The following is a 19824-nucleotide window of genomic DNA, read 5'->3' as shown; positions in this document are numbered from 1 at the left end:
AATAAAAATAAAAATAATTATAATAACAATAATTATCATTACCATTATAAAACCTGATTAAAAACAAGCCAAATATAAAAGAAATGAAATACATTTAAAGGGAAAACTGGCAAAAAAAAATTCACAAAGTATTTATTCATAAAATAAACTGCTATTTGACTTATTTTCATTTTATTGATCAAATTATATAGATGAGCTCAAACAACAGAATATAATAAAAAGTTAAATAGATTGATATTTTGATCGACAAATGGATATTAATTATGAAAATAAAAAAATAGAAAAATAGTAATTTAAAAAATATAAATAATGATTATAAATAACAACAATAAAAATGATAAAAAAATAATCCAAATTCTAATAACAATTATCTTATTATTATTATTATTATTATTATTATTATTATTATTATTATATCATCATTATTATTATTATAAATAAAATCTATTTAAAAACTATACGAAAAAAATGACAAATATGAAATAATAAAATACATTTAAAAAAATAAATACAGTAAATAATTAGACTGCAAACAAATAAATGGAGCTCTATTAAAAGCCAGACTAAAACAATAAAAGACAATAAATAAATAAATATATAATCAAAAAAAATGTATTATTAAAAGGCCACGAGCAGAAGACCTGAGGGTTCTACAGGGTTCATACGCTAAAAGCAACTCTGAGAAATAAATAGGACATAAAACATGAAGAGCTTTATAAACAATCAAAAGGACTTTAAAATCAATTGTGAAGCAAACAGGCAGCTAATGCAGAGATTTTAAAACAGCTGAAGACTCTGTTTAATATTAGTGTGAAGACACAGGAAAGTGAGGTGCTTTGAAGCAGCCTTATCTCTCCACCACAGGGGCTGATGGGAGGTCTGAGGACCTGTTAGAAACCACGTGGCCCTCGTCTGATCTCGCAGCTCCTCCTTGTTTGGCCTCAGCTGCATCAGAGCGCCACTTCTCCCCAGGTTCACCAGAGGAAACACCGCTGCACAAAATGCTTTTCCTCCCAGCTGCTGCTCTGTGCTGTCTGTGCTCAGGTGAGTGTTTCCAGCCAATCAGGAGCCAACAAACTCCACCTTTAACAAACACTGTCACACTCACCTTCATCTACCTGTCTGTCTCCACACAGCGCTGGCTGCCATGGCAACACAGCTGCTTCAGGAGGATTTAACATGGACCAGGAGAGTTGGTGAAAGAGTCTCCTTCAGCTGTCGAGACACTAGACAGTGTGATGGCAGTGATGTATTCTGGTACCAGAAGAGAGACACAGAAACATTCACACGGATTCTAGATATTAACAGGCATAATGGTAGAATAGATAAATTTTACAATCATCCTCAGGAAGATGATTTCTCAGCTGTGAATAAACAGAACGGCTGTGAGTTGCAGATCCAGAGCGTTAAACTAACTCATTCAGCCACCTACTACTGCTCCTGTTATAAGGTTGTTCCCCACAGTGATAAAATATCCCTGCAGCCTGTACAAAAACCTCCAGATGAACAGATGTCAAACAGTGTCTGTGACAGGAAGAGAGCAGTAAACCACAGCCCAGGTTCACATATTTCACCTCCATCTCAGCCAGAGTCACAAACACACTGAACTGAGGGATTTATTTTCTTTACTGCTGTCAGGATTTATTTGATATGATATTTATTCATATTTTTATCAGATATTCCAGCAGGTTTATTGTTGTTCCACACAGTGAGGACAAACTAGCAACACAGAGACACAAAGATAAAAGAAGTGAAAGAGAAAAGAGTCAAATGAATATTACAAATAAACTGAGTCAAAAACATAAAGAAGTCTTGTTTGAAAAGCAGTTTGTCATTAAAAACATGATGAAACAAAAACAAGCTTCAGCATTTTGATAAAGATTAAAATCCTCTGCTTTGACCTGCTGCAGGAATAAAGTCCGTTCCTCCTCACAATGCTGACCTGCTTCCTGTGGCTCCTTCACAATAAAAGCTTTCTTCCATCACATGTTGGAACAGATTTGAGCAGATCATTTCACTTCAGTAAATGATACAAGTGAATTGTAGGATTTGTGACAGTTCCCCCTCAACAGAGATTTGGTAAATGTATTTGGATTGAATGAAGGTTTTTCTCTGTGAGCAGTGGGACCTTTGGCTCCGTCTTTACATCCAAACAAAACTTTGATCCAGAACAAGAGAACTGTTGGCCTGATTTCTATCACATCTACAGTGGATGTTTATGGTCCCCAGAGGATGAATCCTCATATTTATACAAGTTTTAAGATCTCATTTTAACTGCTAATCAACAGAGAAATGTCTCATGAGCGTATGTGACAGAATATTAATATACAAGATATTTGAAGGTTTGAAAACAAAGAATAATGATATTAATGTCAAAGCCTATATACATACATCCAAACACTGAGATCACTTTTAGATTTCACTTGGCAACAAACCTTTTCCAGCAATAAGGTTCATTCATACGAGAATAATAATAATAATAATAATAGTAATAATAATAATAATAATAATAATAATAATAATGGGCTCAGCACCCCTAAAACTTGGAGTAAGAAATGTTGTTATTCTAATATTTTTGTTCGTCTTTGACAAACTTAAATGATGTCCAAAACAAACTCCGTAGTTTGTGGTTTAAATGTAAATGTTAAGGATGAAAATGAAAACACCCCCGCTTAGCAAATGGTATCATCCTCCTCTCAGCCGCTCCCTCTGCACCGCTCCGCTGGCCGACCGGCATCCAGCGACACACGCAGAGTGAGAATCCTTTAGTTGTCGTGTTGGGAATCAACTAAGTAAGTTGCTCCAGCTCTGTCTCATACTTCTTTCCTTTTACCTGGAGTTGTTCACATTCAGATACCATATCGGAGAGTACTGGAGTCCAGGCACCGTTTTCCAGTTAGTTAGCCCGGTTAGCTTCGTTAGCGCCATTAGCGCAGCTACAGTCAAACTGGAGCGGTCCGTTTATTAAACAAAAGGAGCAGTGCCACAAATTAACTGTGTACCTGTGAAGTGCGTACTTGTGTCTCTGTTGTTAAAGTTTATCGTTACTTTAGAGACATAATTTGACGTCACGCGCGTCTTTTTCTGGTCCGTCGTCATGGAAACATGACTCCCTGTCAGGGCATTTGGACCAGAGTGAAAACAAACGACATAATCACTGTATAATACCAGTATGTGTGAAAACACTCACTGTGGCTTTTTAAATGAATTGTTATTTATTCCTAGTTTATATTTGATATTTTTCAGTTGTGTCTTACTGTCAAAGTAGACAATAAAAAATAGTTAAATGTTTTTTTTTCCTGTATTTATTCATGTTTTGCAGAGGATTTAACCTGAACCAGACTTTGCAACAATAATAATCACATTACATTCATGCAGACGTAGTAGTATATACTACACACACACACACACACACACACACACACACACACAGTAGGTCTATATATAGGCTATTTATAACACAAAGGTATGAGATGTGTGAAAGATAACTCCTACACTGTAAAACCCGACAAGTTCATATAACTCAAAAAAATTGGTGAAACTGATTACATCAAAATTTTCTAGTTTCACTTACTCAACTTTGTGTGTTATATTGACATTTTAAATTAAGTAGCTTTAACTAAATTATTTTAAGTGGCACTAACTACATTTTTTAAGTTACACAAACATTCTTGTTTAAGTACTTTTTACTTGGTATTTTGTTTTCACAGTAAGAATAGAATTAAGTATGGCTTCCTTAAATATTTTTATCACCTTTAACATAAAAAATGTAAGTTGTCTGTAAGAAATTATTCACTTAATATGTACTTAACTGTTTTAAGTTAAATTAACAATGCACAAAAACTCCTATATAATTAAAAACATTACTTAATTTAAAAGCAAAACTGCAAGTTAGTTTACCTTGAAACATTTTATGTAATCAGTTTCAAAAAATGTTTTAAGTAGCTTTAACTAAAAAGCCCCAAATACATATGTTTTGAATAGAAAAAAATATATAACATTTGAAATGCCAGACCAAATTTATTGAGTAACCACAATTAAACAGTGTCGCAAATGGAGGAATACATTCCAAAAATAGTACAAGGGCCTTGCAAGAAGACTTGAGGACTCCTAATCACTTTGTTACATAAGGACTTATCAAAAACAGCTGCCAAACGGTAACATTAAAAATGCAAGCATTATTTAAAACACAGTCCAGAACCTCAAAACAATGTTTGTCCTATGACCTGTTTTTTTATGTTTTATATGGAAAAAAACCCTTTTTATTTTCCATGCTCAACTGTTAATATTTTCCTGAACCCTAATTACTTCAATACTTTAAACACTTCCATAAACGTTATCCAACTTTGGCATCCAAAATGTATCCATTACATCTTCCAAAACTTAAAAAACTGCCTTTAAAAAAACCCAAAAAACAATCACTTTGTGACAATATGAATGAAATCCTCTGTCACACATTACACATTATTCAGACACTTTTAGACATTTCCATAAAACTTTGTGTACAAATGTTACAACCTAAATGTACATAGTACATTCAATAACACGACTAAAACCGGGCCTGAGCAATGTTGTGAACTTTGTTTACATATTAGGATCCCTCCACAATCAGCAAGTCATTTTTAAGGGTCAGCACCCGAGGCCTCAACTTCCCATCATCCAGGCCCATAAGTACTTTCTGGATGAAGTCAAACGTGTTTGACATGCCGTTTGGGTAACTTAGATGCAAGGCATAAAAAAGTGCAAAAAGTGTGACAAATGCCTCAGCCATTTTGGAAAATTCCATAACTATGTTACCCTCAAGTACAATTGCAGTCTTCTCTGGGCAGAAGAATGTTGCATCTGTTGAATCTGCACTGATCAACAGGATCCCTACTGGTAGATCTTCAGTGATTGGTTCATCAGACTTGGCCATCTGAAGACAACAACAGAGAACTGTTATGTGAGATAACCTGAGCTATCTCCCAAAGCTGTTTGCAGGCAATTCATCAGTAATGAAGACAGAAAACAGTCAGATAGAACCATCCAAAACAATAATCACAATACATAAATGCAAATGGTTTCTCAGGTCAGTCGCAGGTCACAGTCAATATAAAACGTGGAACAGATTTATATAAAATTATTTATGTAAAATGTAGAACAGAATGTTTTGTCTCCCAGCCTGAAATGTGTTCATTTTACCATGTTATAAACAAAAAATTTGATCTTCAATTGACTAAATATTTTCCATTGTCATTGTTTTGCAAGAAAAAAATAAAAAAAATAGTAATAAATAGAGATTCAAATTTTTTTTAAATGGAATGAAAAATTCAGACTTACACATTTATTTTTATTTTTTAAGCTAAAGAGCTGCATTTCAAAGGCATCCAAAGGAATAAATCATGCTCAGCACTTGAAATGAATTAAATATAGTTGGAATTTACTCAGCACTTCACACAATATTAAAGATGCTATATGTTGTATATGCCTTTTTTTATGATTTGCATCCATTGTATACCTTACATTATCTATACTACTTATGGAATTACTTATTGCCTGCAACAAGAACCTGAATGCAATCTGGTCAGCAGAAGAGAAGAAACGTTTGCTGTAAAAATTCTCACAGACAAGGTCCATATCTAGTGATATAGGTTGAAACATAAGCAAATATATGTATTTTTTTGTTTCATTTTTTAATTCTTTTTTTTCTTCCTGCATTGCAGCAACTTAAACAATGTAACAAAATAAAAATAAATACCAGTAATTGTATTGTATTGTTGCAGAGCAAATGCTTAATTGTACTTACATCCCAAAACTTCAGAAATGTAGCGTCATCTTCATGAAGATAAGCTGGGAGGGCACGAAGGACAGCAGCCCGTTTGATGTGAACATCAACTTGTTCCTTGCGTGTAAGAACAAAACAGAATAACAGTAACTAAACAGATATGAATTATTATATATCTACACAAACACATACACCGACATAGTACAACTTTTAAGCACCAACAATCTTAAGCAATTGACCTGGTGGTCATTAGCATCAAAGAGCTGACCCAGAGTGTCAGCTACTTTCCCTGTGCGTGCAGCTCTCTTTCTGAACAAGCTCTGAAGACGGGGGGCATGTCGGTCCAACTCAGCATAGAACTGGTTCTTCAGGTTGATGTTTGCAATCCTGTGAAACTCGGCACAGACCTGTACAAAGTACATGAATGTTTAAGTCAAATTGTAATGTATATGTGGCCCTGTAAGGAGATATAAACAGCAACAAAGCATTCCTGAATACTGCCCAGTACTGCCAAACATTGACCTTGAACTGTTTCAAGTTTGGGGGAAAACATCCATACCACTACACTACCAAATCACACTCAATGGTATTCACTGCAAACCTGAATGGATATTTTCAGCTTATCACTGACAAAGTCAGTCTGAAGAATGAAATTGAATACATGTGCCTAGATAGATTTACTTAAAAAAATATTGTTTACCTGTGACTCTATTTTAAGAGCAGGCCAGCGTTCCAGGATCTCTCCAACAGGTAGGTCATCATTTATGACCTCTTTGCGCCGTAGGCCAAGCCATGGTAAAATTAAACAATATTCTCATCAATTGAAAACACTTGTGAAACAGGTTTTAGATTAATTTGATTGTGGTGCATTAATTTACATTTCAGCAACTATGCAAAACAAATATCGAAAAAAGCTTAATGTTTGCCAATAACATACCAGGTTGAAGACTCTGTATGTCGGCCTGTTGCTTCAGCCTTCAGAGAAAAAAGAATGACATTTTAAGCAAGATAATACACTTTCAACAAAAGTATTATGTACAATATCTTTGAAGTATTACATTGATTAATGTATTAACCTCACACAGTGTGAAATGTCTTAATCCCAAACTTATTAAAACAGGTTTATGAACATATTTCACTTTACTCAGACTTAAGTTCTTGCTAATCTATAGATATTGCGACAAATGGATGATGTATGTAAAAATGTAAACAGTTCTTATATCTCTAAACGAAGACATAAAAGGGTATTGCTACACTCTCAGGTTAAAAAGAGAGATAGTATCTATTTTTTATTCATTATTATTTGTTTTCAATAAAATCTTATTTCTGTTTGACAGTCGGAATGACCTTAACCATGCAAAGACTGGGAACACTTGACCGCTGGACTGCAGTTATTTTTCCACACTGATTACAAGCCAGTTTACGTGCGTTAAAAAAAAACAGAAATGGTCCGGTAAAACGTGAAATTGAAACTGATGTGACCTTAACTTTAAAGTTAAACCCTCTATACAAAACATTAACATTCAGTAACCGTTAAGCCGAGACATGCCCGGACATGCATGCCGATGAAACATGCAGTTCCAGTCGACATTGTGTGGTAAAATCAACTTTATGAAATTTACCAGACAACTTTCTACACAAGACAAAATTTCCACTTTGACATAAAAATCCCACAAGTCCACTTTCTAATCCCTCTTTACATGTAAATTAGCTAACAGTTAAGTGAGGCATTTACAAATAAAGCTAGCCAAATCACATTTAACGGACAGATACAAATAACTGCAGACAGCCCGAATGCACACCGTTAAAATATGGCGCTTAAACAACTCTTAACTTACCAAATTAGTGCTCCCAAAGCGAATATGGAAATAACGGAGGTCAGGGCGGTGAGGGCGGTCAGCACGGCGTTCACTGTTAGCGACTCCTGCTGAGAAAGTTGCTTCGTTCTCGGCTTTTCTTGACGACGCGAGTAGCGGTAATGGCGGACTTTCCGACAGGCTTGGAGAAGAAGGACGCGCGCACGTGACGTGACGTCATCAAGTTTACTGTCAAACTATTTGAGTACAGTGACTAAAATAAATGAAAGCAGTCGAGTACTGTTAACTTAAAATTACAAATTTGTACTAATGACTCAGAAAATATGTGGTGTATTAACTTTTTTAATTTTTTGAGCACAGATTATTTAATTTAACAAGCTTTTACTGTCCGGTCTCTCTCTCTCTCTGTGTGTGTGTGTGTGTGTGTGTGTGTGTGTGTGTGTGTGGTCTGCCAGTGACCAATGGACATACGACAGTTCTTTAAAAGAAAAAAGACAGATTCAGGTGAGAGACTAGGGACAGTCCATAATGATCTCTGTCTTGTTTTTTCTTCTTCTGAAGCGTGTTAAGCTAAAGTAACAGATAATATAAACCAGCTATCTGTATGTTGTATCAAATTACTTATGTAGGAAATGGTCTGCTACAATATATTTGTGTATGATTGTCAGTGCCAAGGGAAAGAGAGAAAGATAGAGAAGGAGAAAGGGAAAGGGAGAGCACGCAGGAAGAACCAGGTGAGAAAACAACAACAATAAATTGATATATAGTGAATAGTGGCGAGCAAAACAGTAACAACTCATAATCCTATTCTAATTTATTGGCATTACTGTAGGTGGCCTATATTTTGCATTTTGTTGTCCAAGTAGCTGTTACTTTGTTCAGTGACAATAAAGTTCAATCTAATCTAATCTAAAAAAAAAAAAAACAGTGAACTGTTGTGCTTTTACAGTCAGGAGAGTCAGTGTGGATGTTAAAGTCTCCTAGGAGGAGGACAGATGGGGAGACTGAAGACAGTTGTGTGAAGAATTCTAAAAATCTGACAGAAAGGTTGGGTTGGGTTTGGGTGGACGGCAGATAATAGCAATGATGAGGTTTTGGACCGGGGAGTTTAAATGGCAGATGTTCAAAAGATGGTGCAGCAATGATGGAGAGTGGCCGAGGGTTGAGGTCTTGGTGGTGTTTTCCTCCTCCTCGGCCCTTAGAGCGAGGGATGTCCATGTATGAATATCCAGCAGGGAAGGTTTGGTTTAGTGTGAAATATTCCATGGGTTTTTGCCAGGTTTCAGTCAGACAGAGGAAGTCTAGTTGTTTGTCACTGATGAATTCATTTAAGATGAGGCTTTTATTGTTGAGGGATCTTGTGTTGAACAGGGCTTTTTTCAGAGGCTTTTGTTTTGAAGTTTGCATGGAGGAAGTGGGTACTGGGTGAACGTTGAAGGCATTCACGTGGTGGTTCTCCTGATGACGTGGTGAGTTGTTGTGGTGACAGAATGAGGAAGTGCAGCAGCTGTAGTCGGTCCAGAGAGATGGGACGGGAGCCTCTATGGGTGTAGTGACGGCGTCGTAGAAGTCCAAAGTGTTTTATTGCGGTGATAAGTTGGTAACTCTGGTCTCATGTGTTGACCTGATTTAAAAAGTAGGAGGATCACAACTCTTTCTCCTTCAAATCAAAACAAGACTACAGAGCAACACACACTGGCTGTGTGGCCCAGCGTCCTGTCATTGGACGCACACACGTCATAAATCAAAGTAATGGACAATTTAAAGACGTGAGCTGATGATGGTGTTTGATAAAAACTGACCAAAGTCAGTAGGGTTCATCCTCTGAGGAACATGAACGTCTGAACCAACGATCCACGGAGACACTCTGCTAATGTGTCTAAAAAGGACATAAAAGAAGAGACAGTCATGTTAATATGAACATTAGAGAAACACATCATGGAGCTGAAATATGATACTGCTTCATAATGTGGACTGGTTCACCTCAGCTGACACATTCAGCAGCAGGCAGGTTTTTGTACGAGTCTTTCTCACTGTGGGAGGTGAATGGTACGAACGGTACTTGATCTTTGGCTCTGGAACTAAACTGTTTGTAGGTAAGAATAAACTTTCTTTTTCCTTCAGTTGTTTTATTGAAAATGTGTTTTAATGAGTTTCTGCTGCTTGTGACTTTTTTCATCATTAGTAGAGAATTCTTGTAGCCATGCAGCTATTGTTACATAAAAAAAGCTTCATAATTCCTGAAAAGATGTTTAAATCTCACGGCAGAACTCAAGTTATTCTTTATTTCTGCAGGAGATGAAACTGATTCATATAGAAAAAGTTTGATATTGGAAATGTTACAAATATACAGTATTTGATCCTCTCAGTAATTCAGCAGCGCCTCTTGTTTTTATTAAACAACACACTATAACTGTCAATATAATTGTGTTTTATATGATGATAAACATGTCCTAAAGATATATTTATCATACTGAATATGAAATGTCAATTAAATAGAACGTATGGAGATTAATGAGTGATTTCTATATGTGAAACAGGATGATATCTAAAGGCACACACTTTTCTGTTTTTCTCAAAACACAAAATAATTATAAATTATATATAATAACCTATAAAACCTTTAGGAAAGTATAGATCAATATTATGTGTTGTTTTACTTTTTATGTATTATAATTATTTATTAATAGTTTGATGTGTTTATTTAGCATATAGAGTAAAGTGTGCAGCGGAAAACGTGTAAATAAATTTAACACAAATTAAGTTCTTGTATTATTTTATATGAGCTCATGTTAAATTCTGTGATATGTTATTTATATGATCATTTAATTTTTGATTAACTCAGGGTCCTTTTTTCATGTTCAACAGTGTTTTTATTCAATTTGGAAGATGCAGAAATGTAATTTTATTTGGGTATCAAAGTTTCGATTTCATAGTATAAAGTGCAATTAAAAAGTAATCTGATTACACATTTTTGTAATCCAGTGGATCAAGTTACTATGATGAAAAAAACTGCCGTGAAATTTCTGTTCAGCAGATGAATCCATTTCAGAGTAATCTGCCCCAACCTGCTGATATTATATTATATTATATTTCATTATGTTTTATTATATTGTATTACTCAACTTTATTTTATTTTGTAAAGCACTTTAATGTTTAATGTATATTATATAAATATGTATATTATATTTCATTGTATTATATTTTATTATAATATATTGCATTATATTACATTATAACATATAAAATATTATATTACATCCAAATATATTACGTCATATTATATATTTTATTTAATTTTAGATTATATTGTATTATTTGGCAGTTTTTATTCACATTTGACAAAATCAAACATTGTTGCAGGAAGTTAAAATTGCAAGAAAACAGTTTGTGCCAAATATAAAAAAAGATATAATAGATAGAAATGGTAAGAATTCATAGTTTAAAAATGCAAAATTATTGAGATCATTGAAATGACAATTGCATTTAATTAAATATGTTAGTTAGAATCATATGTGTAGAAAATGATGAAGAAAAACTGTTTTACACTTTCACAATAATATAATATTTGACTTCATCCTAAAGGATCAAGACCGTATTTTTATTAAATTATGTTATATTATATTGTTTTATATTTAATTATGCTATATTACATTATTTTATATTATGTTATTATAACATGCTATTATATATTATATATATTTTAAACCTGACACTGACAAATTTGGACATTTTCTAAAATATTCATAATTCATAAATATTCAATTCAATTCAATTCAACTTTATTTATAGAGCGCATTTCATGCACAAGGCAGACTCAATGTGCTTCACAATACACATAATTACAGTTTAAAACAACAACAACAACAAAAAACACAGAAAAATCAAACAAATCGATTACAAATTAATTGAAGAGTGCAGGTAGACAAGCCATGCCATATTCACCACATATACACTTACTTACTCACACATGTGCACCCACTCCCACAACCACACATGCACACAATTCAACCAAATGCTGTAGAGAAAAGATAGGTTTTTAATCTGTTTTTAAAAATGGCTACTGATGTGGCAAGTTTAACTGTGTCAGGCAGGGTGTTCCACTTTCTTGGGGCATAAACACTAAAAGCTGCTTCTCCTTCTTTGGATCTGGTGTGAGGGATGAGTAAGTTGCCACTGCCTGTTGACCGAAGTGTTCTTGCTGGGGTGTAGGTGATGAGCATATCTGTGATGTACTGAGGTGCAAGGCCGTGTTGTGCTTTATAAACCAGGAGCAGTATTTTGAAATCAATTCTTGTTCTAACGGGTAACCAATGCAAGGACTTAAGAACGGGTGTGATGTGTTGATATTTCTTGGTGCCAGTGAGAATACGTGCAGCTGCATTTTGAATTAGTTGTAACCTTTGAATGCTTGATTTGGAGATTCCAGTGAATAAACCATTACAGTAATCTAGTCTACTTGTTATAAATGCGTGGATTAATTTTTCTGAGTCAGATTTTGACAGAAAGCCTCTCAATTTAGAGATATTTTTGAGATGGTAGAAAGATGATCTGGTGATGTGGTTGATATGACTTCTGAAATTTAAATTGCTGTCGATAATTACACCCAGATTTCTTGCTTCAGTTTTGCTGTTAAGGGAGAGAGAGTTGAGGTGTGCTGCAATTTTCAGTCTATGAGCCTGTGCACCAAAGATGAGTATTTCTGTTTTGTCTTTGTTTAGTTGTAAAAAATTGTGTGACATCCATTGATTAATGTCTTTGATACACTGAGTGAGGGATGTTATGGGTGATAGGTCATCGGGGTGTAGTGAAATGTAAAGTTGTGAATCATCTGCATAATTATGATAACTTATTTTATGTTTGCGTATGACATGTGAGAGTGGAAGCATGTAGAGATTAAACAGTAGTGGTCCTAGAATTGACCCTTGTGGTACCCCGCATGTAATGTTCATTTTGTTTGAATGAAATTCACCGATGGAAACGTAAAACTGTCTGTCCTGAAGGTAGGTTCTGAACCAGTTTAGAACTGGGCCTGATAAACCAACCCACCTTTCAAGTCTTTCCAGTAAGATATTGTGGTCAATGGTGTCGAATGCAGAGCTAAGGTCAAGTAGAACAAGAATGGAAATTTTTTTGGAGTCTGTGTTTATATGTAGATCATTTAGGATTTTAATAAGTGCTGTTTCTGTGCTATGGTGGGGACGGAATCCAGACTGATACGTATCTAAGAGGCTATTTGATGCTAGATAATTCTTGAGCTGAATGTAAACTGTTTTTTCAAGTATTTTACTGAGGAATGGTAGGTTGGAGATGGGCCTGTAATTTGCAATGACACTTTGATCCAGATTGTTTTTCTTCAGAAGTGGTTTGATGACAGCTGTTTTTAGTGATGTGGGAAATATACCTGACTGAAGAGACGTGTTAATGATATGTAAAACCTCTGGTGCTAAGCAGTTAAAAACATTTTTGAAAAATGCAGTTGGGAGGGGATCCAGGCAGCAGGTGGAGGACCTGAGCTGACCAACAATATCACCAAGTTCTTTCAGATTTAAACAGTTAAAATGAGGCATGACACAGGTGGAGTTTCTGGAGAAAGGGAGGGCAAGTTCAGTTGTAGGTTTTAGGGCAGTAATGTTTTGTCTAATAGTAATGATTTTGTTATTAAAGAAAAAAGCAAATTGATCACATTTTACTGAGGACAATATTTCTGAAGGAATGATGGAAGGTGGGTTAACAAGTCTGTCAACAGTGGAGAAAAGCACTTTACTATTATTAATATTTTCATTGATGATTTTAGAAAAGAATGATTGTCTGGCTTGTTTAATTGCTTTGTTGTATTCATTCAGTTTATCCTTATAGATGTCATTGTGAACGTGAAGTCTTGTTTTTCTCCACTGTCGCTCTGCCTGACGACACTTTCTCTTTAACTGTCTGATGTCCACTCCATTTCTCCAGGGAGCTTTTTGTTTTTTTACATATTTAGATTTAAGCGGTGCAATTTTGTTGAATACATTCTGTATTTTTGAGTTGAAGTTGTCCACAAGATCCCCAGTTGAAGATGTCATGGACAACGACAACTCATTTATAGTTTTGTGAAAGCTTTCAATTGTATTGTCATTAATTATGCGTCTTTTGAGTAATTGAGAATTTTGACGTTGTACAGGGCAAGCAGAAACATCAAAGTAAATGCAACAGTGATCGGAAAAAGCTATATCTACAACAAGAGGTGTTGTAATGTTGAGTCCTTTTGAGATGACAAGATCCAGAGTATGTCCTTTATTGTGGGTAGGTCCACGGACATGTTGGGAGAGGTCGAATGCCTCCAGCAGACTAACAAAGTTTATGGCATCTGGGTCAGTTTCATTGTCAATGTGAATATTAAAGTCACCAGTTATAATAAGACAGTCATAATCAATTGAAACCTTAGATAATAGCTGGGAGAATTCTTCCAGAAATCCACATTTGGATTTTGGTGGACGGTAAACAGTTATTATTAAGATTGTAGTTTTGCAATGCACTGACAAGGCAAGGTATTCAAATGATATGTAATCACCAAGGTGGACTTCCTTACAGACATAAATGTCTGAGAAGACGGCAGCAATTCCACCACCTCTCCTATCAGTTCTAGTGGTATGGAGGAAATTGAAGTTCGGAGGTGCAGTCTCAATGAGTGTAGTGGCTCCGTTTTTATCCAACCAGGTTTCAGTTAGTAGAGTGAAATCTAGACTGTGGGTACTAATGAGTTCATTTATTAAAAATGATTTATTTGTAAGTGACCTGACATTTAAAAGAGCCATTTTTATTATTTGAGGTGCGTTGCTGTGTGAGGGGCTGACAACTGGAGGGATATGGATTAGATTACTGTGATTCGCTGAGCTGGTGTGATCAGAAGTGCATTTCTTAGGCCTAAGGTTTATAATAACAGGGATAGATGAGACTGTCACTGGACCGCTATAGTGTTTTGAGTGTGGAATCACTGACCGTCAACCAGAGTAAGCCATGCAGGAGTGCAGGGTGAGATCAATGTTCAAGGATAGGAGGCGAGATCCGATGAGATTTGGGTGCAGACGGTCATTTTTGAAGAGGTCAGTTCTGTTGAGAAAGGAGGTGAAGTTGTCCACATATGGGATGTCTCGGCTGCGACAGTATCCTTTAAGCCAGATATGGAGTTGTCTGAGTCGGCTAAATTTTACATCACCAAAACAGGGGGGAGCAAAGGGGCCAGAAACTACACACTGTTTGTTGGAGTCTAGGATGGTGCTTATGAGGGAGATGTAGTCGTCCTTAAGCTTCTCTGATTGCTGTATTTTGAGGTCGCACGTACCAACGTGAGCAACCACAGTGGAGAATGACGGACGTTGAGAGAGTAGCTGCGGGATGACGTTATTGATGTCCTGGACGAGCGCACCTGGGTGGCAGGAAGTGCTGCATCTGCTAATCTCCACATGTCGGACCATGGAAGTTCCAACAACAAGAACAGAGGAGCGGTCGTCGGGAATATCCTCAGCAGCCTGTTGCTTCCCAGACCCACGGGAAAAAAGAAGCGGCGGTCTGGAGTGGCGCGCACACGCTGACTGAGGCCCCCTCTCGGAGCGGGAGCCGAGCGATTTCCTCAAGCTGGAGCGGGCGTTTGTGGAAGTGGAGGCGCTGTGTTCCACGGGGTGCCGAGCTACCCGCGCCGGACCAGAGAGGGACGAGCCCAGACGTCGCGTGGCAGAGGGCTGCTGAAACTCCACCTGGGACACGGGTCTCGTTGCCTCAGGTTTTCGAGACATACGCTGCGGCGCGGGTGTAAACACCGGCATGGAGCTGCGTAACAGGTGTGGAGCCGGAGGAGAGAGTCGGGGCTCCTCTGCAGGGGGAGTAGAGTCATCTTGAAGAGGGGAAAATCTGTTTTCCAAGTGGATGTAATGTTTATGTGCGGGAGAGGAGCGGCGCCCTCGCCTGTGATGACTGGTGATAAGCGACCAGGATTCAGGTGCAGATGGGGTGGAGAAGCTCTGAGCTTTGGGCTTGGCACCTTGGCACATCCAGCGATCGTGGAGGTTGATGCCCGGAGGAGAAGTGGCAGCTGCAGGGGCAGTGGCTTCAGGTCCCGGTGGATCGAAGGTGACCGTGTCCATTAACAGCTCAGCCTCGCGGATCTGATACAGGTTGGAAATGCGTCCTTCAAGCTCGGTGACTTTCTCGGCGAGGTGGGTGCAGCTGTCACAGGATGGTGAGGTGAGTGGAGCCATGATAGCACCCTGTTTGTACCCAGCTTGTCCCAGAGAGCTTGTTTCGGAGGGAGCGCTCCGGTTTTTGGAGGGAAGCGCTCCGGTTTTGGAGGGAAGCGCTCCGGTTTTGGAGGGAAGCGCTCCGGTTTTGGAGGAAAACTACTCCTGCTTCCTCTTTAGGTGTAAATAGTGTTGTGTTGAGTAAAGTTGAGTAAAGAGTCAGCAAATTGTAGATTAAACTGTTGGCTGTTCGGGATTCGATCGTTCAGCGGCTGCTGCTCTCTGTGCGGCTGCTGCTCTCTGTCTGCGGCTGCTGCTCTCTGTGCGGCTGCTGCTCTCTGTCTGCGGCTGCTGCTCTCTGTGCGGCTGCTGCTCTCTCTAAATATAACAGAATGAGATCATTTTCAGATCCTTTCTGAAATATATTCAGTTTAAAACTGGACAAAGAAAATATATTTAATGTTCAAATGGATATACGGACAAAGTGATTTTGGAATTTGATTTAAATGTATTTTGAATTATGTTTTACAAATCAAACAAACTTTATATTAAATTATATTATTATGTTATTATATTATATTATTATGAAATTATAATATCATATTTACTTTATTTATTTTATGAAGTGGACAGTTTTATTCACATTTGACAGAATCAAACATTGTTGCAGGAAGTTAAAATTGCAAGAAAACAGTTTGTGCCAAATATAAAAAAACATATAATAGATATAAATGGTAAGAATTCATAGTTTAAAAATGCAAAATTATTGAGATCATTGAAATGACAATTGCATTTAATTAAATATGTTAGTTAGAATCATATGTGTAGAAAATGATGAAGAAAAACTGTTTTACACTTTCACAATAATATAATATTTGACTTCATCCTAAAGGATCAAGACCGTATTTTTATTAAATTATGTTATATTATATTGTTTTATATTTAATTATGCTATATTACATTATTTTATATTATGTTATTATAATATGTTATTATATATTATATATATTTTAAACCTGACACTGACAAATTTTGGACATTTTCTAAAATATTCATAATTCATAAATATAACAGAATGAGATCATTTTCAGATCCTTTCTGAAATATATTCAGTTTAAAACTGGACAAAGAAAATATATTTAATGTTCAAATGGATATACGGACAAAGTGATTTTGGAATTTGATTTAAATGTATTTTTAATTATGTTTTACAAATCAAACAAACTTTATATTAAATTATATTATTATGTTATTATATTATATTATTATGGAATTATAATATCATATTTACTTTATTTATTTTATGAAGTGGACATTTTTATTCACATTTGACAGAATCAAACATTTTTGCAGGAAGTTAAAATTGCAATGAAAAAAGTCAAAATGATTATTGTCTTGATTTGTTCCTATATGAATTGTAAAAGGTTTAATGTGGTAAATGTGTGGTTAATATCCCAGACGAGCCCCATTTAGTCATAACCCGACTCCTGGGCCATGACAAAAACGGGAATGGACACAAAGAATGATGATAAATTAAAGGAGATTTATTGTGATAAAGTAAAGAAATCAGTCCAAATGTGGAGTGTGTCAGTCAGTAACATCAGTAATGTCAATGTGAGTGAATGAACACAGAGTTAAAGCAAAGCCGCCATCCTGTGGCTCCTTCAAGGACACTAACAAAAAGCAGTAACTGGGAGCCTCGCCTCTCAATAATTAGACACTGGACTGGAGCGTCAACATTCAATATATTGTGTTCCCTAACATGAAAATAATATTTGACATGAAGGTAAATATGTGCTTTATTTAAAATGTGTGATATATAAAAAGACATTTCCATTGTATGAAGGTACAAGTCATCATTATATGAAATGAATTTCTATAGGTAAGAAAAATGAATGATAAATAATGTGAAATGAAAGATGTGATCTTGTGTCCCCATATAATCCATGCTGACATTAGATGCTGAGTGTGTTTCATATGAAGGTGAATACAGTATATGTAGTGAACTTTGTGCTGTATTGATGAGTAGTTTAGTGATCAGAGTCCATGTAGTTTCCAGGATCACACTGAATGCAGTGCAGTGCTGTAAGCTGCTGTTGACTGTGTCAATGTGTGTCTGTGCTGCTTGTTGCTGCTGTCAAACTTCAGGTGAGCAGGTAGTGAAGCCCGTGGTGAGCGTGTCCCCAGCAGCACCCAGAGCCCACCTGGAGGGGAAGAGCTCCCTGCTGTGTCTGGTCTCAGCCATGTTTCCTCCTCTGGTCCGCATCTCCTGGAAAAGACGAAAGGAGAACGGTCCTCTGGAGGAGCTGCCCCCTGCTGAGGGAGAGCAGCTGGAGCTCAAAGAGTCGGGACACACCGCCGCCATCTTGCTGCTCCGTCAGCAAGAGAGCAGCACGTATAAATACCACTGCTACGTATTTATAGTGGAGGCCCCAACAGAACAAGGTAATGAAGGCTCGTTGACTGTGTTCAGCAGTGATTCAGCTTCATGTAGAGACGCTGTCAAAGAGAGCAGAGGAGCAGAGGACTGACATTTCTCACTGCAACTCCAAACATTTCACTCCTTTTCTGTTTCAGAGGTTCCAGCTCCAGCAGCCTCCTGTCCTCCAGAGAGAGAGCCAGCAGACCTGCTAGCTCTGCAGCAAGCTGACTGTAAGATCACCTGCTGCCTCTCCTTCAATCACAATCTTTCCTTTTTCACTTTGCTTTTCAATGCCAACATTTGAAGTCTCTGTCCTGGCTCCGTATAGCTCAAAAGCTGGCTGGGGCCCTGACTTGTTGTCTTCAATAAGGACCTCTGAGCTTTCATTCAAAGTGTAGCCGACCCCTGTCTTCATGTAAAGCTGCTTGTCCCGTCTGGAAAAGTCCAAGTTATACTGATGAAAATCTGATGATGTTCTGATGACATTTACACACTGTGTGACTCTGTGTGTGTGTGTGTGTGTGTGTGTCAGGGTCCTTCCAGTCTCAGTGCAGGGTGAAGCTGCTCTGCCTGCTGTACACAGTGCTGACAGTGAAGAGTCTGGTGTTCTGCTGTGGAATCGTTCTGCTGATGACCCTCAGAAACACGGGACCGTCTACCAACTGCACACATGCTGACTGACTGTTTTCTGCCTTTTCTCACCATCAAATCTCATCAATTCATCTCATTCATCACGCTGATCAGTATTCACAAATATCAATGATGACGTGTTTTGGTTGTTATGTAAAAGGAAGACACAGTCATCCTAAAATATAAATACATATATACACGTATATATCTGCAGTTACTAAGTGTACATTTTGTCTGGTGTTATTGTGATATTTTAGTTAATTTCCACTTTGAGTTGCGACCTGTATAATAATAGAGATTTATTCTCAATCATTAGCTTCTTGTAGACATGTTATTAAGTATTTTCTGTTTATTTGATTAATTTTCATCAAGTTTATCAAATTCTTTCAGAGAAACATTCTCAATAAAGTGAAAAATCACAGACCGTGTCTTTTTGAAACCTCCTTGTTCTGATGTATTTCAGTTTGACTTCAGAGCAAATAATCAGAAACAGAATCTCTTAGGTTGGCTGTGTATGTTGACAGCTACATTTAATGTGATTCTGGTTGTAAGTAGCTCTGAATATACTTTCACACAGCGCCATGAACAAATGTACAGGAAGAAATGAATAGATGTGTGAAATGAATAAGTGTGTAGGTGTGAGTATTCTCCAGGTTCAGGGCTGACTTCTTTTATAATTGTGTCAGTGTGGCTGTAAAACTCTACGCTGATGACACTGTTGTTTACACACATGAACAAACAGCAGAGCGAGCTGCTTTGGCTTCTCATGTTTGCATGAAACAATAATGTTAGCAGGCAGTCTTTGTGATTTGATTTGAACTCGTCTGTTCTCTTTGGTCCTGAAGGCAGGAGCTGCGCCGTATTCCAACTGGTGGCACCGTACGTCCATTATTACTAACTGCCACACCATGGCCCATTGTTGGAGAAACAGGACGGCCCACTGAGATTACTGCCTTTATTGCTTTATGTCTGTTT

At 37.0% G+C, this 19824-nt stretch overlaps 1 protein-coding gene across 1 annotated transcript; it reads left to right on the top strand.

Moving 5' to 3' along the window:
* Positions 1-793: 793 nt before the first annotated feature.
* On the top strand, positions 794-18900 carry LOC131980946 (immunoglobulin lambda-1 light chain-like). The gene is made up of 7 exons (XM_059345241.1): positions 794-1044; positions 1137-1463; positions 9624-9677; positions 10567-10574; positions 17951-18242; positions 18375-18449; positions 18752-18900. The coding sequence occupies exons 1-7, from the start codon at positions 1002-1004 to the stop codon at positions 18898-18900; spliced, it is 948 nt and encodes a 315-aa protein (XP_059201224.1). The 5' UTR covers positions 794-1001.
* Positions 18901-19824: the final 924 nt, after the last annotated feature.

The sequence above is a fragment of the Centropristis striata genome, chromosome 11, assembly GCF_030273125.1.
Source record: "Centropristis striata isolate RG_2023a ecotype Rhode Island chromosome 11, C.striata_1.0, whole genome shotgun sequence".
NCBI classification, from domain to species: domain Eukaryota; kingdom Metazoa; phylum Chordata; class Actinopteri; order Perciformes; family Serranidae; genus Centropristis; species Centropristis striata.
Note: the sequence above shows the minus strand (reverse complement) of the source record. Positions and strands in the feature narration are given on the sequence as shown.

Coding starts and splice junctions, on each gene's coding strand:
- LOC131980946 (XM_059345241.1), top strand. CDS start 1,002: ATGCTTTTCCTCCCAGCTGCTGCTCTGTGCTGTCTGTGCTCAG. Junction 1,045..1,136: donor TCTGTGCTGTCTGTGCTCAG/GTGAGTGTTTCC, acceptor GTCTCCACACAG/CGCTGGCTGCCATGGCAACA. Junction 1,464..9,623: donor TTATAAGGTTGTTCCCCACA/GTGATAAAATAT, acceptor TCACTGTGGGAG/GTGAATGGTACGAACGGTAC.